The sequence below is a fragment of the Schistocerca gregaria genome, chromosome X (assembly GCF_023897955.1).
Source record: "Schistocerca gregaria isolate iqSchGreg1 chromosome X, iqSchGreg1.2, whole genome shotgun sequence".
Lineage (NCBI taxonomy): Eukaryota > Metazoa > Arthropoda > Insecta > Orthoptera > Acrididae > Schistocerca > Schistocerca gregaria.
Genome location: NC_064931.1, coordinates 803,315,806 through 803,331,658, shown reverse-complemented (window position 1 = coordinate 803,331,658; position 15,853 = coordinate 803,315,806). Strand labels below are relative to the sequence as shown.

The 15,853-nt window shown below is 37.7% G+C and overlaps 1 protein-coding gene across 6 annotated transcripts in view; it reads left to right on the top strand.

Annotated features, from left to right (window-relative positions):
• LOC126297438 (SRSF protein kinase 3-like) overlaps positions 1 to 15,853 on the top strand; it is a 367,448-nt gene that overhangs the window by 311,460 nt on the left and 40,135 nt on the right. For all 6 annotated transcript variants that reach the window (XM_049988286.1, XM_049988284.1, XM_049988287.1 and 3 more), the window contains one exon: positions 13,767 to 13,874. In XM_049988286.1, coding sequence (XP_049844243.1) covers positions 13,767 to 13,874 — 108 coding nt within the window. The remainder of the gene's footprint in view (positions 1 to 13,766; positions 13,875 to 15,853) is intronic.

Genomic DNA, 15,853 nt, shown 5'->3' with positions numbered 1-15,853 from the left:
TGAAGTGGAAATGTGAAGGGACACGTACAGCACAAAAGCATACAGGCTGACCTTGTCTGTTGACTGACATAGTTGTTTAGTGTGGCACTATCACAGCACAGGCCTACATTGATGTTTCAAGCACATTCTTGCTTCCCACTGTTGAAGAACAATTTGCAGGTGGTAATTGCATCTTTCAACATGATTGAGCACCTGTTCATAATGCACGGCCTGTGGCGGAGTGGTCACACAACAATGACATTCCTGTAATGGACTGGCCTGCACAGAGTCCTGGCCTGAATCATATAGCACACCATTAGTGTGTTTTGGAATGCCGACTTCAGGCCAGGCCTCGCCAACCATCATCGATAGCTCTTCTCAGTGCAGCGCTCCATGAATAATGGGCTGCCATTCACCAAGAAACCTTCCAACACCTGATTGAACGTATGCCTGTGAGAGTGGAAGCTGTCATCAAGGTTAATGGTGGGCCAACACCATATTGAGTTCTGGCTTTACCAATGGAGGTTGCCATGAACTTGTAAGTCATTTTCAGCCATCTGTCCGGATACTTTTGATCACATGGTGTAATTCCATCCTCACAGTTTCATATGGCTGTCTGAATCAATCCACCATAGAGCAAATCAGATACTGAACACATAGAAGACCTACTTTGCAAGTGAATTTCAGAAGCAGATGATTCAAGAAGTACTAGTAACAGTTACACTGACATGGAGACAAAATGCCTGTTGTGAATTTGTATAAAGGCAGGTTTATATTTCTCGACATTAGTTCGATTATAGCTGGTGCCTTCGTGAATCATCTGTTTCTTCTTTGTGTACACTGTTTCAGTTGTTCAGTATACTTTTTGACCAACTGATCTTGATGATAATCCTAAATCAATAACTTTATGTAAATATGGACTTCATAAATAAAGACATCTAAGGGGGATAGTTCAAACATATATCATTTGTAAATACAGCTAACTGAACACAAAAGAAAGGTGGATTTTAAAAAATAAATAAAAAAAAGTTTGTTGAGATTGATTAGAACAAGGTCAAAGGTGCATGAATCACTCGACAGGTTTCCAGGTGTTCTCAGTAGAACTGAGATAATTGCCTTGGAGCAGTGCAGGTAACTGCATGTTACAGTATTTTGCCCAATGCATTATCTTGCTCTGCGGTGGAATATTGTAGATGACAAAGAAGATGCAACTTATTGATGAGAAGTTAGTTGCTGACATGAGGAAACTCATAAAATATATTAAAAATAAAACTTTCATGGACTTTCCATACTGCAGTAGAAATTGTATTACATTCAAAGTAAGGAATTGAAATAGGTGTTGGCCAAATAGAGAGGATAAGAAGCTTCAAATATGCTGGGGAGATACTACAATAAGATGCTTTGGAAAAATGTGCAATAGAGGAAAGTTTGCATAAAATGGGGAGAGCATATGGTATCACCAAAGACCTCTACAGTAAAAGTGTCTGTCCAAAAATGCAAAAATAAGAAATTACAACACAGTAGTGAAGCCAGAATGCTTATATGCAAGCGAATGCCTGGCACTAAACGGTAAGTTAGATAAATTAGAAGTACTAGAAAGGCAAATTATAAGGTGAATATTAGGACCACGAAATGCAGCAGAAAGTTGGAAATTACGAAGTAGTGCAGAAATATACCAAAATGTAGAAAATATTTCAAATGTAATGAGAAAAAGAATACTCATGCTTTTTGGATGTATATTTGGAATTCAAGACAGTCGATTAACTAATAAAATTTTCAAATATTTGTTGGGTAAGAAATCCACAAGAAGCTGGCTCAAAGAAGTAAAAAATGGATTTAGAAAGAAACAATATAAAAATAGAAGATATAAACAACAGAGAAGCCTTTCAGGAAAAAATATTAAAAATGGAAGGATTCCAAGGCAGGGTTGCTAAAAAGACTGGTTCAAAATAGTCTGAAGACAGAAAGAAGAAAAGATGAAGGCATACTGGAAGAAAAGTAAAGAACAAAGAACTGAAATTGGGAAATTGGAATGTGGTCCTCAGATGGCCTGTTTGCAGTAAAGGAGAGAGAGAGAGAGAGAGAGAGAGAGAGAGAGAGAGAGAGAGAGAGTCACAATTGCAATGCTATTTTTACCAAAGCCCTATGTCAGCCACGTACACACAAGGCAATACGTGTGAAAATCCAGTCATTTAAATTGTTATATCAACAAGTAGAGCAAAGTAGTTATCGTGCCCCTCTTGATTTTGATGCAGATGGTTTTGTGTGTATGTGACTGACATAGGACTTTGGCAGTCAGCACAGTGTACTTCACTTGACAGTTCTGCGTGATTTGATGATGCCTAACCATGGTGAAATGGATTATTTTTAATAAAAATAACTGTGCAACTGTCTGACTGTTGTATTTTTAATATAACCATAAAAACCAGTTGCTGTATCAGTCAGCCAACAATGGAATGGAATGAATACTCGTAAAATACTTGTTAACCTCTGTGTACTTCAGTTAGGATGAAAGGATTAATGGACGGTGATCATGAAATTCGTTTCTGACCATCCATATCTAGGTTTCCTGTGCTCTCTGTAAATTGATGAAAACAAATGGCAGGACTGTTTCTTTGTAATGGAAGTGGCAAATGTTCCTCCACATCCTTGTCCTGTTAGAGTTTTTACTCCATTTCAAAAAATATCATTGTAGATAGACATTAAATCCTAATATTCTTCACTGTTTCGATGCACTTGCTGCTCAATGGGCATTACTTTGAATAGATAAACAGTATTACTATCATTTTGTATAGCCAGCCTTGTGATAGAGATCTAATTAAAATACTATAACCAAAAAATTCTTTACTCTTCATCTGAATGAACTGTCTCGAGAAGGGTTAATATGCTAGAAAAATCCTTGTTCATGGAGCTAATTATATAATTTAACGTAACTGGACAGATAAAGTGGCAGCAGAACATGCACATAAAAGGAGGTTATAATTAGGAAAGCTTTCAGAGCCAGTGGGTCCTTCTTCAGACAGAAGGGTTGAAGGGGAAGGAAGATGGGTGAAGGAAAAGTACTGGAGAGGTCTAAGAAAACAGGTAGATTTTGCAAAAAGTCACCTAGAACTGTGGGTCAGGGAGGACTTCCTAGACAGGATGAGAAGGAAGACTGATTGTTGGGGAATGCACTGGATGAGATTTGAAAACTTGAGAGCTTAAAAGTGGAAGACAGGCTAATATGCAAGACAGATATTACTGCTTAAACATCATGCATGAGTTATTAAGAGTGAAAAGCTAAGTGCTTTGTATGTAACAGAGGGGGGAGAAGGGCGGCGAAAAATGACAGGTAATAAAATAAAGGCTGTAGAAAACTGAAACTGAGTGAAGAAAGTAGTAGTTACTGTGAAGAAATTCTTAGACGGATGAAATTAATATAAATTAAGGCCAGAAGGGTGGCGAGAACCAAGGACATGTTGGTAGCGATAGTCCCCACCTATGGAGTTCTGAGTAACTGGTGTCTCTGGGAAGAATCCAGATGGCCTGTGTGATGAAACAGGCACAAAGGTCACTACTGTAGCATTGTAGAGCATGCTCTGCAACAGGATATTGCATGTTGCCAGTATACACCCTCCGTCTGTGCCCATTCATCCTAACTGATAATTGGAGGGTAGTCATGCTGATGTAAAAGGCCCAACAGTGTTTACATAACAGCTGGTATATGATGTGTCGTTTCACAGGTGGCTTTCCCATTGACAGTATACGTTTTGCCAGTTACAGGGCTGGTGGTAGGAGAGGGCATGAGGCAAGTCTTTCAGCTGGGACAGTCACTGGGGTAGGAGCCATAGGGTAGGGAGATGGGTGCAGGAGCATAGGGTCTGACAAGAATTTTGCAGAGATTGAGAAGGTGACGAAAAGCTATTCTAGGTGTGATGGGCAAAATCTCAGACAGAATGGATTCATTTCAGGGCATGATTTTAGGACGTCATGGCCTTGTCGAATTAACTGATTAATACATTCTAGACCAATATAATACTGAGTGACTAGTGGTGTGCTCCAAAGTTGTTTTTTGGAGGGATCAGCAGTACCAGGATTGGATATGATGGCCTGGGAAATCTGCTTTTGAACTAGGCTGGTGGGATAATTACGTCCAGTGAAGGCTTGGGTGAGTGGTGGTGTGCCGCTGTAAAGAGCCTGCATCTGAACAAATACATTTGCCTCAAACGCCAAGGCTGTGTGGGAGGAAACATTTGACATGGAAAGGCTGACAACTGTCAACATCTATCTATCCAGTTACATGATTGTTTTTGTTATTATAATTATAAAATGTTATGTGATGTAACTGACAAGCTGGTATACGTGAGGGCCATTCAATAAATAATGTCCCATATTATTATTATTATTATTATTATTATTATTATTATTATTATTATTATTTTACAGCTTGTACCATATGTAGGTAAATGTCTTTTAGTTACTTCAAGAAGGGAAGAAGGAAGAAAGATTAGGGTTTAATGTCTTGTTAACATCGAAGTCATTAGAGACAGAGCACAAGCTTGGAGTGTTTCAAAAATGGGAAAGGAAATTGGCTGTGTCCTTTTAAAGGAACCATACCAACATTTACCTGGAGTGAATTAGGGAAGTAGTTGAAAATGTAAATCTGGATGATCAGGCGCATATTTGAAGTGTTGTTCTTCTGAATGCAAATCCAGTGTGCTAACCACTACGCCCAGTGTTGTCAACTCTGTGGCACATATTTCAGCTGACCAGCTTTTGAAACCTGCTAGAAATCGGCCAGAAAAAAGTATTTGTTTGAGGAACATGCTGTCTTTTATGCACATAATCTTTCTTTCTTCAGACTTCTGAACATTAACATTTCCATATCATGATACTATTTTTTGTAAGTATAACACATGAATTTGGAATGGAACAATTGACTCCATATGAAAAATGGGTATTTTAGAGTCATCCACTACTACTTCCATGAATTGTGTTAATATGGGTCCTTGATTGTCACTGCTAATGCCACTATTCTTGCCAAGGGCTTGAATGGTATGTACAAAATAAACCATTCGATCCACGCCAAAGGTGGATGGTCACAAATAGGCACATGCTTGGACAAAAGTAGAAATGATTACAAAGACATGTAATCTGAATGACACAATGAATTAACTTAACTTGAACAGCAAGTTCAAGAGTGAATACGTTAATCAAAGCCTACCTGTAATAAATGATTACAGTAAAAAATGCTACTATAAACTGCTGAGACTTGAGCTGACTCTGCGAGTAGATTGGGCTGGCCTCGTTGCGATGTCTTATTATGGCAGCTCAGTGGGGGCACTTCATGCATGTAGGTAGTGTGTCATCAAGCTGGCCGTGGATTGGTGAGGCTGTAACATGGTTTACCACCAACCTCAGGATGCATTGTGTGTGGTGTGGTATTGATACTGTACAGCACCACAAAAAGAAATATTTATTTTATAAAGGATGGTAATGTAGAAAACTCTAAACATTGATAAATTTATGCAGTTATTCAGTCATTTCAGATTTTACCTATTTGTTTCAGAACTGCATCTTCAAATTGAAATTGTGACAGCAGAATTTGAGGTGCTGAAGGGTAGCACGAATTGTCAGTATAGAACTGAGCATCCTGTTCCCATATAAGTTTTTGGAATATTCATTTCACTAAAGCACCTCTCTCCCTCTGCATTTGACCAAGGCAGCACTAGAAGTATCTTAGCCAAATTGCAGATTTCACAGAAAGGCTTGTATTTACTTGCATTCTCACATTTTGATACTTCAGACCAAAATACAACCCTATATGTCACATTCTCCCACATCACAAAATTGATTTTCTGCCACTGGAGTTCTACGTCAGACAGGATGTGTGATCTGGTGCCTGTTTCCAAAGTTAGTGATGTGGTATTGTCCTTTACTCTTCTTAAACAGTTTCCTGATGCTTTAGATGATACGTTATGTAGCACTTCAACATTTTTTGGGAGACTGGATTAGAGCTCACTGATGACGTGTACAATAATGTTAGTGCTAATTTTCTGAATTCCCATTTCAATATTCAGTCATTCCACTGATTGTACAGAAATTCCTATTTGCTTTTCAAAAGTGGAACCCAAATATAGCTTGGGATGAAGAAAATTTTTAACATTTGGGAAAAAACAGGGCCTCTTGACCCCCCTTTTTCAATTACTATTTGTACAAAAGTCCAGATTAAAATAATGAGATCATGCAACAGCTTGATAGGATTAGAAGATCTAAACTGGAGTGCCATATTAACTATGTTGTACTCTCGCAGAATTTGTCCTAGAAATAAGATTTTTTTCTATTGTCTTCATACATTTTATAAAGTGTCTGAGCAGTATAGCACCAAATGGAGATCCATTGTCTTCCAATGATTTGTAATAACTTCAAGGGATCCTTATCATAAAATGTATTATACAAACTATAGTAGGCCTTTTACCATGTTGAGGAGTGGTGAAACCAATTGCTTGTTTCTGAAAAGTGAATTCAAAGTGGGCTAGTAATTCTTCTTTACAAGAATGAGAAAGGGCCAACTGGATGGAGCGACAAGAATGTGTTATGAGGATTAGGTGTGGGACTTTTAGTTCATAGTAGCATTCTGTATTGTGAAAATTTATGATAAGAGTCAGTCTCTCTCTCTCTCTCTCTCTCTCTCTCTCTCTCTCTCTCTCTCTCTCTCTCTCTCTCTATCTGACTTGCTGTTCAAGTTAAATGAAGTTATTGCACTGTTCAGATTGCATGTGATTATAATCATTTCTGCTTCCTGCCTAAGCACCAAGGAATCTTGGCACCCACTTCTGACTGATCCAGCAGTTTGTTTCATAGGTGCTAGCCAAGCCTATGGCGAGAGTAGTAGTATTAGCAGTGACAACCCAGGACCCTCAACATCAACACAATTCATGGAAGAAGTGAATGACTCTGAAATACCTGTTTTTCATATGGAGTGTATTGTGATATGAGAATCTTAATGTTCAGCAGTCTGAAGAAAGTCAATGGCCTTGCCACAGTGGTAATGCCAGTTCCCATCAGATCACCAAAGTTAAGTACTGTCGGGCTGGATGGGTGACCATTCGGTCTGTTGAGCGCTGTTGACAAGTGGATTGCACGCAGCCCTTGCAAAACAAACTGAGGAGCTACTTGATTGAGAAGTAGTGGCTCCAGTTTCGTAAACTGACATACGACAGGGAGAGCGGTGTGCTGACCAAATGTCCCTCCGCATCCAGTGATGCCTGTGGGCTGAGGGTGACTCAGCAGGTGGTCAGTAACATTGGGCTTTCGTGGCCTGTTCAGACAGTGTTTAGTTTAGTCTGGTTTTAATCTGAAGAAAGAAAGATTGTGTGTGTAAAATAAAGCATGCTTCTCATACTTTTGTTTTTCTTTTTTCCTGGTGTATTTGTAGTAGATTTTGAAAGTTGGTAAGTCAAAGTATGTGTGACAGAGCTGGCAACATGGGCACAGTTGTTGACACACATGACTCGCATTTGGGAAGACGACATTTCAAATACACATCCGGCACAACCAGATATCCCTAAATCACTCCAAGCACATGCCAGTATGGTTCCTTTGAAAGGGTAGGGCCGATTTCCTTTCCCACCTTTTAACACAATCCAAGCTTGTGCTCTGTCTCTAATGACTTCGATGCTGACGGGACATTAAACTCTAAAGTGAGCATAACCTCCATTGTCTTCGACAACCACAACAGATGTGTTATCTGTGCCTATACCATGCATTATCTGCAGATTCAGTTCAACAGTTAATATAGCTTTCACATCTTCAACTGTTGTTTTTGTATCACCTGAGTCAGTTTATTGTAGTTTCAAAAATGTTGAAGCTATCCCCCCTTTGTTTCGGGGAAGTATAAAATTCAAACACCTAGCTGTTTCTTGTCAGTAATGTCAGTGCTCTTGTCTACAAGCATGCTATACAAACTAACAACAACATAGTTTTCAACAGCCCTTTAAAGTGTGGATATACAGGTATTACATTTTTTATCACTTCGCTGCATTTTATGTGATGTATTTTCAGATCACTTATTTGGAAAAACAGTTTTTTCAGCTCATTGAGATGATCAACACACTGGACACCATAATGCATACTCTCAAATAATACCATTCCACCCTGGGCTGTGATTATTGTGACTGATGTAACTTCAGGCTGAAAATTCAGTTTAGACTGTCTAGCACAAGAAAATGGTTTAACCACTTTCACATACTTGTCGGATTTAGAACAATCTCTGTCCCGAATACTTGCAGCTGAGAAGGCATCATCAAAAATGACATCGCACCTTTGTTTTATCTGTAAGAATCTTTTGAAACCAATTTTTTAACTCTTCATCTTTTAACCATTCTTCTCTAAATTGTGAATATGGAATTTTTTAACAAAACATTTACACATCAAAGAAAACTGTCTTCTTATTCAAAACATTCAAAATGGAAAGAGTTTAATAAATGTACTGTAAACAGAGGCTGCCGCCAGCATACAATTGTTAATAAGAATGCCAGTAATAGCGATGCAGACACTATTGTAGCGAGTGTGACTGTTCAACCCAGCAACATATTGTAGTCCCGCTGCAGTCTGTTATTGGATCAGATGCCATGCAGTAGGCAGTAATAATGAGAATAGTGATTGTTAAACAGTTTGTGAAACCATCTCTTCTATAAGTCCATACAAAATATTAATCCCATTATTAACATATTGGAATTTCTTGTTTGAACAGTAACATTTCAGTAACAACATGAATTAAGTTAATAAAATTAATCCAATTATTTAGCTGTGTTTTAATTTTTAAAAATATAGTAATACAAGAAATCTGCCAGACTTTTGGCTGCTGGCAGAGAAAATATTGTCTGGCTTTATGGACTACTAATCTGCCAGAATTACTCAAAAATCAGCTGAGTTGTCAATACTGACTGTGCCACTATATAGGGTACTTTAAATTTGAATGTTTATTCTGCATGTGTGTGAAGTTTCGAACATTGCCGACAGGTGGTAGAGCCATAATGAACCTTCAAAATGGTATCTATGCAAGACACTCATTACAAGCTATATGTTGTAACTGAATTTTAGTTTGTGGAAAAAGAAACTATGGCGATATCCATAAACCCTTGAGTGCAGTGTATGGCGATGATGCAGTTGATAAGAGTACTGTTGGTGATGGAGAAAAGAGAGTTAAAGTTTCAGGAAGTGCAGAAACTGATCTCTAGAATTGGCCACATTTGGAATGTCCCGTCACAACCACTGCTCCGAACACGATGAAATGTGTGGAAACTGGCACATCACAACTCAACAGTTGGCTCCAGCTGTCAGTGAGCATTGTAAGTGCATGTGCAGTCATTAAGACTTTCATATTCAAAGGTGTGATCAAGGCGGATTCTCTGAATGCTTACCACAGTTCACAAGATTCAAAGAAAAGCCAATTCATCTGAACTATTGGAGCAGTTTGAGCCCAATGGAGAGCTCTTTCTGTTATGAATCATAACAAGTAACAACAACTAAGTGCAATCACTGGAGTGGCACTGACCACAGCCATCAAAAAAATAAGAAATTCAAGGTAGGACACTCCTTCCTCTGATGGCAACATCATTATGACAGTCTTTGGAATATTGCTGTTGTCAGTCACATGGGTGTGTTGCCATTAGTACGATATTGCAATGCCTGTGTTATTCCGAATAATGAAGCAATGTTCCATTGTACATGCATGTATGTGCTGGACCAGGACTTGAACCTAAATTTTCCACTTACTGCAAATAGTGGCCCTACCATATGGCTATTTAAGCATGACTCACAGCCAGACCCAAACTTCCATAAGTCGTCAGCCATGTGTATACAACCTGTACCTGTACACCCATTATGTATATTCCTGTAAAAGGGAGACATTTCCCTTGAAACTCCCTTGCCTGGTGTTGGTGGATAACACAGGCATTAAAAAATTGTATTTATCTGACAACACTGGGCAAGTGATTTTCGAATAATACAAATTATATAGTCACATGGTTGATGTCTTAACGGAAGTCAGGGTCTGGCTGTGAGCTATGCTTGGATAGCCAAATGGTAAGATGACTGCTCGCGATAAGCAGGAAATCTGGGTTAGAGACCTGGTCCAGCACAAATTTTCATTGTTGTCATTCCATTATACAATTGGTGGTTATCCATATTCACAACTGTGAATACATTTGATGTGTTGCTGTTAGGGTTAATCATTAATTCAGAGTCATATGTGAAGACTCTGAACAAACTCAAGAACTGTTTCTGATGTATTTTATCAGAAATGAATCCAAAAGTATCTTGTTCCAACATGGCAGTACATGCCCAACACAAATTTCAGAGCCCAAGAACACATTTCCTTATTAGTAGTAGTAGTAGTAGTAATAATAATAATAATAATAATAATAATAATAATAATAATAATAATAATAATAATAATACAGAAAGACACAAATACAGACATTAGACCATTCTTGCATAGACCACCAAATAACCCACAAGTCGAAACAACAAGAACAACTATCAACACAATCATACACAACAAAATAAATGAAAATACAACTATGGAAGAGTTACAACTACTGGTTTATGTAGGAGTACTCAATGCACTAAATATACACACTGGGCAGAGATCCGAACCAACCAACACACAGAAGAAACCCACAAAACCAGCATGGCAACACAGGCTACAGATCAGAATAGAAAAACTGAGAAAAGACATCAGACAGCTAACACAGTTTATAAGAAATGAAATATCAGACAAAAACGAGAAAGGTTAGGTAAAATCTCACAACAAGAAGCGATAGAGCAATTAGATAAAAAGAAGCAGAAATTACAAGCATTGGCCAAGCGACTTAGAAGATACGAAAAAAGTGAAAATAGAAGGTAACAAAACCAAACATTCAACACAAACCAAAAGAAATTTTACCAGACAATAGATAACGCACACATTAAAGTAGACAACCCACCAAACATAACAGACATGGAACACTTCTGGAGCAACATATGGTCAAACCCGGTACAACATAACAGACACGCGCGATGGGTACAAGCAGAAACAGACACATACAAGATGCTACCACAAATGCCTGAAGTGATAATTTTGCAACATGAAGTCACCCAAGCAATTAATTCTACACACAATTGGAAAGCCCCTGGAAATGATAAAATAGCAAATTTCTGGCTAAAGTAGTTCACCTCAACACATTCACATCTAACTAAATTATTTAACAATTACGTTGCAGACCCATACACAGTCCCTGATACACTTACACAAGGAATAACTTATCTGAAACCTAAAAATCAAGCAGACACAGCAAACCCAGAAAAATATCACCCAATAACATGCCTACCAACAATATACAAAATATTAACTTCAGTCATTACACATAAATTAATGACACATACAACACAGAGCAAAATTATAAAGGAAGAACAAAAAGGCTGCTGCAAAGGAGCACGAGGATGCAAAGTGCAAATGATAATAGATGCAGAGGTGAAATATCAAGCTAAAACTAAACAATGGTCGCTACACTACGCATACATTGATTACCAAAAAGCTTTTGATAGTGTACCCCACTCACGGTTACTACAAATATTGGAAATATACAAAGTAGATCCTAAATTAATACAGTTTCTAAACATAGTAATGAAAAATTGAAAAACCACACTTAATATCCAAACAAATTCAAATAGTATCACCTCACAGCCAATACAGATTAAGCGTGGAATATACCAAGGAGACTCATTAAGTCCTTTCTGGTTCTGCCTTGCTCTGAACCCACTATCCAACATGCTAACTAATACTAATTATGGACATAATATTACTGGAAAATACCCACATAAAATCATACATTTACTATACATGGATGATCTAAAACTACTGGCAGCAACACATCAACAACTCAACCAATTACTAAAGATAACAGAAGTATTCAGCAATGATATAAAAATGGCTTTTGGAACAGACAAATGTAAGAAAAAAAGCATAGTCAAGGGAAAACACACCAAACAAGATGATTACATATTGGATAACCACAGCGACTTCATAGAAGCGATGGAAAAAACAGCTGCCTATAAATATCTAGGATACAGACTAAAAATAGGAATAGATAATACAAATATTAAAGAAGAACTAAAAGAAAAATATAGACAAAGACTAACAAAAATACTGAAAACAGAATTGACAGCAAGAAACAAGACAAAAGCTATAAATACTAATGCTATACCAATATTGACCTACTCATTTGGAGTAGTGAAATGGAGTAACACAGACCTAGAAGCACTCAATACACTTACACGATCAAAATGCCACAAATATAGAATACATCACATTCATTCAGTAACAGAAAGATTCACATTAAGCAGAAAGGAAGGAAGAAGGGGATTTATCGACATAAAAAAACCTACATTATGGACAGGTAGACAATTTAAGAAAATTCTTTATAGAACGAGCAGAAACTAACAAAATACACAAAGCAATCGCTCATATAAATACATCTGCTACACCACTGCAATTTCATAACCACTTCTACAACCCTTTAAATCACATAACATCAACAGATATGAACAAAGTAAATTGGAAAAAGGAAACACTACATGGCAATCACCCCTATCATATAGCACAGCCCCGCATCGATCAAGACGCATCCAACACTTGGCTAAGAAAGGGCAATATATACAGTGAGACAGGAGGATTCATGATTGCAATACAGGATCAAACAATAAACACCAGATATTACAGAAAGCATATTATTAAAGATCCCAATACCACAACAGATAAATGCAGACTTTGCAAACAACAAATAGAAACAGTAGATCACATCGCAAGCGGATGTACAATACTAGCACATACAGAATACACCAGAAGACATGACAATGTAGCAAAAATAATACAACAACAACTTGCCATACAACATAAACTAATAAAACAACACGTTCCCACATACAAGTATGCACCACAAAATGTATTGGAGAATGATGAATACAAATTATACTGGAACAGAATCATTATAACAGATAAAACACCATCACATAACAAACCTGACATCATACTCACCAATAAAAAGAAGAAATTAACACAACTAATCGAAATATCCATACCCAATACAGAAAATATACAGAAGAAAACAGGTGAAAAAATTGAAAAATACATCCAACTGGCTAAGGAAGTCAAGGACATGTGGCATCAGGATAAAGTTGACATTATACCAATTATACTTTCAACTACAGGAGTCATACCACGCAATATCCACCAGTACATCAACGCAATACAGCTACATCCAAACTTATATATACAGCTACAGAAATCAGTAATTATTGATACATGTTCAATTACCCAAAAGTTCCTAAATGCAATGTAACATATACTGTACAGTTAAAAGGAAGTCACGCTTGATCAAGGTCCCCGTCACTTTCCATTTTTAACCAGAAATAACGTCTGAGAAAAGGATAATAATAATAATAATAATAATAATAATAATATTGTTGTGCATGATTTCTTTGGGACTGTTAAAGGAATTAGTTGTTTGAAAATGTTAAAGTAGTTGGGCCTGTTAACAAATGTCTTTGAACTTAGTTTGGTTCAGATTGTTACTGATCTATATGTGAACTGTTAATTTTACTTGTTTTAATTAATTAATTCTCAACAAATATTATGAACAAGCATTTTCTGCAGTTTCTCATATTTGTCTACTTGAGTTACAATCATTTTTGTTTCCATGTTAGTTTAATGATTGAGGTGTTGGTAGTAGGGGCTTTGACTGTTAGTTTTGTTATTTTTGCAGTACCATCATTTTACAGAAGATATTCAAACTAGACAGTACCGCTGTTTAGAAGTTCTCCTGGGTGCGGGATATGGAACTCCTGCTGATATATGGAGCACCGCATGTATGGTATGTTGGTTTGGATTTTAATGCATATGACTATATAATTGGGTTCCCATACATGAATAAATGAAATGAAATGTCGTGTGGCCTCCCGTCAGGTAGACCGTTCGCCTGGTGCAGGTCTTTCGATTTGACGTCACTTCGGTGACCTGCGCATCGAATATATGAATAGAGAACTATGCTTCCCCCGAAGTCCCAAAAATTAATTGATATTTGAAAATTCAAAACTTCACATAATAATGTAAGGAGAAGAGTGAAAATTGACATGCACACTTGAAATGACATGGAGCTTCACTGAAACAAAAGTGTGTGCATAAAATGACCAATAGATGATGCTTCATATGATACAAAAGCAATAATTAACACAACAGTTGAATTTTAGTATAGACGATGTTCTTTATAACAAACGTTGAACATTTCAGCTATCATTCATCAGCAATACCCACAGTTGAGGTACAGCACTGAACAGCCTATCAGTAGGTATGGTGAGAGATTGCTGACGGATGTTTTTTTAGCATCCCTAATGAGGTTGGGTGATTGCAGTAGACATGCAGCTTCAGGTAACCACCCAACCAATAATCGCACAGATTGAGGTCTGGAGACCTGGGAGGCCAAGCATGATGGCAGTGGCAGTTAGCATGTGATCCTCATGAAACAATGTGCACAAGAGATCTTTTAACACATGCCGTAAAACAGGGTGGAATGCCATTCTGTATAAAAGTTGTACCTTGCAGCAGGTTTTCATGAGCCAGAGTAGTGATGATGTGATTCTGTGAAACATCAACATACCTCTCGCCCATCATGCCGACAGTCTGATAACAAGGGCCCCACTTTCCCTCAAAGAAAGCGCTACCTGTTGGCCAGTTTTTGCACTTGTTTTTGGTTTCAATAAAACCTGTGTTATTTCAGGCATGTGTGTCAAATTTTACCTCTCTACCTGCATTATTCTGTGAATAATGTATTATCAAATGTTTACGGAATTTTGGGTCAGCCTTTATATTGGTAGCTGTAGCTTTAATATGTCATTGACAGCTGTGACCCCAAGATGATGATAGCCTGTATACAGGTGTGGTAGGTTCTCCATAAAACTGGAGAAGTTGCATAGCAGTTCCAGTCTGGCAGTGGCTGGATAAAAGGCACTGGAAAGGAAGAAATGAATTACAGAAAATTTGGGCAGATGAAAAATGTGTTTTCACTTTGATGAAAAGTATCATAAGCAACAAAACCTGGTATTCTCAGTATTCCCATTGCATAAAATTTTCTGTGCTGAAATTGGGATCAAATTTTACCTGGTGAAAATAGTCACATGTGACAACATCAGAAGTAAAGGTTAAGTAAAGCTGCAAATTAAAGATACCAAAACGTGTCGCTTATCTCTCTGGATGGATTCTGCTGTTGACACATGTGGTCTCTCTCCTAGGAGTTGACAGGCAAATTTTCATTTTCTCTGGTGTTTAACAGATACTTGCAATTTCATTTTTGCATCATGTAAGTGGAGTCAGTCCAAACAAATAATGCTCATCACACCTTCCATGTGTCACCCGGTATTGACAGAAAGAATTAGTTTGTTTCTTGTTACACACAAAATGATTTCAAAGTGGAATTTCATGTACCCATTCTATAGAGCACTCCCAAATTAGTTTAGCCTGGTATTCATTTTATTGGCATGTATTTACAAGGACAGGAAAACTTTATGAATAACCAGTACTCCAGCAGTGGCAGCACTGCCATGGCCCGCACTGACTGCTACCGCCACGCATGCAGCGCTGCTGAGTCATTGCTGCATTGCTGTTTATTCCTTGTGTTTTACTTTCCCTGTTAATGCACATTGATAAAACAAATATCAAACTAGACTAATTTAGGAGTGGTTGGGTGGAGAGCACATTGAATCTGCCACTCTGAGTACCCATTTTTTCGAAACACAGTTCTCAGATGTTCCAATTCCTGGGGTACATAGGGCACGCACTATTATCTGACGCAGAGAG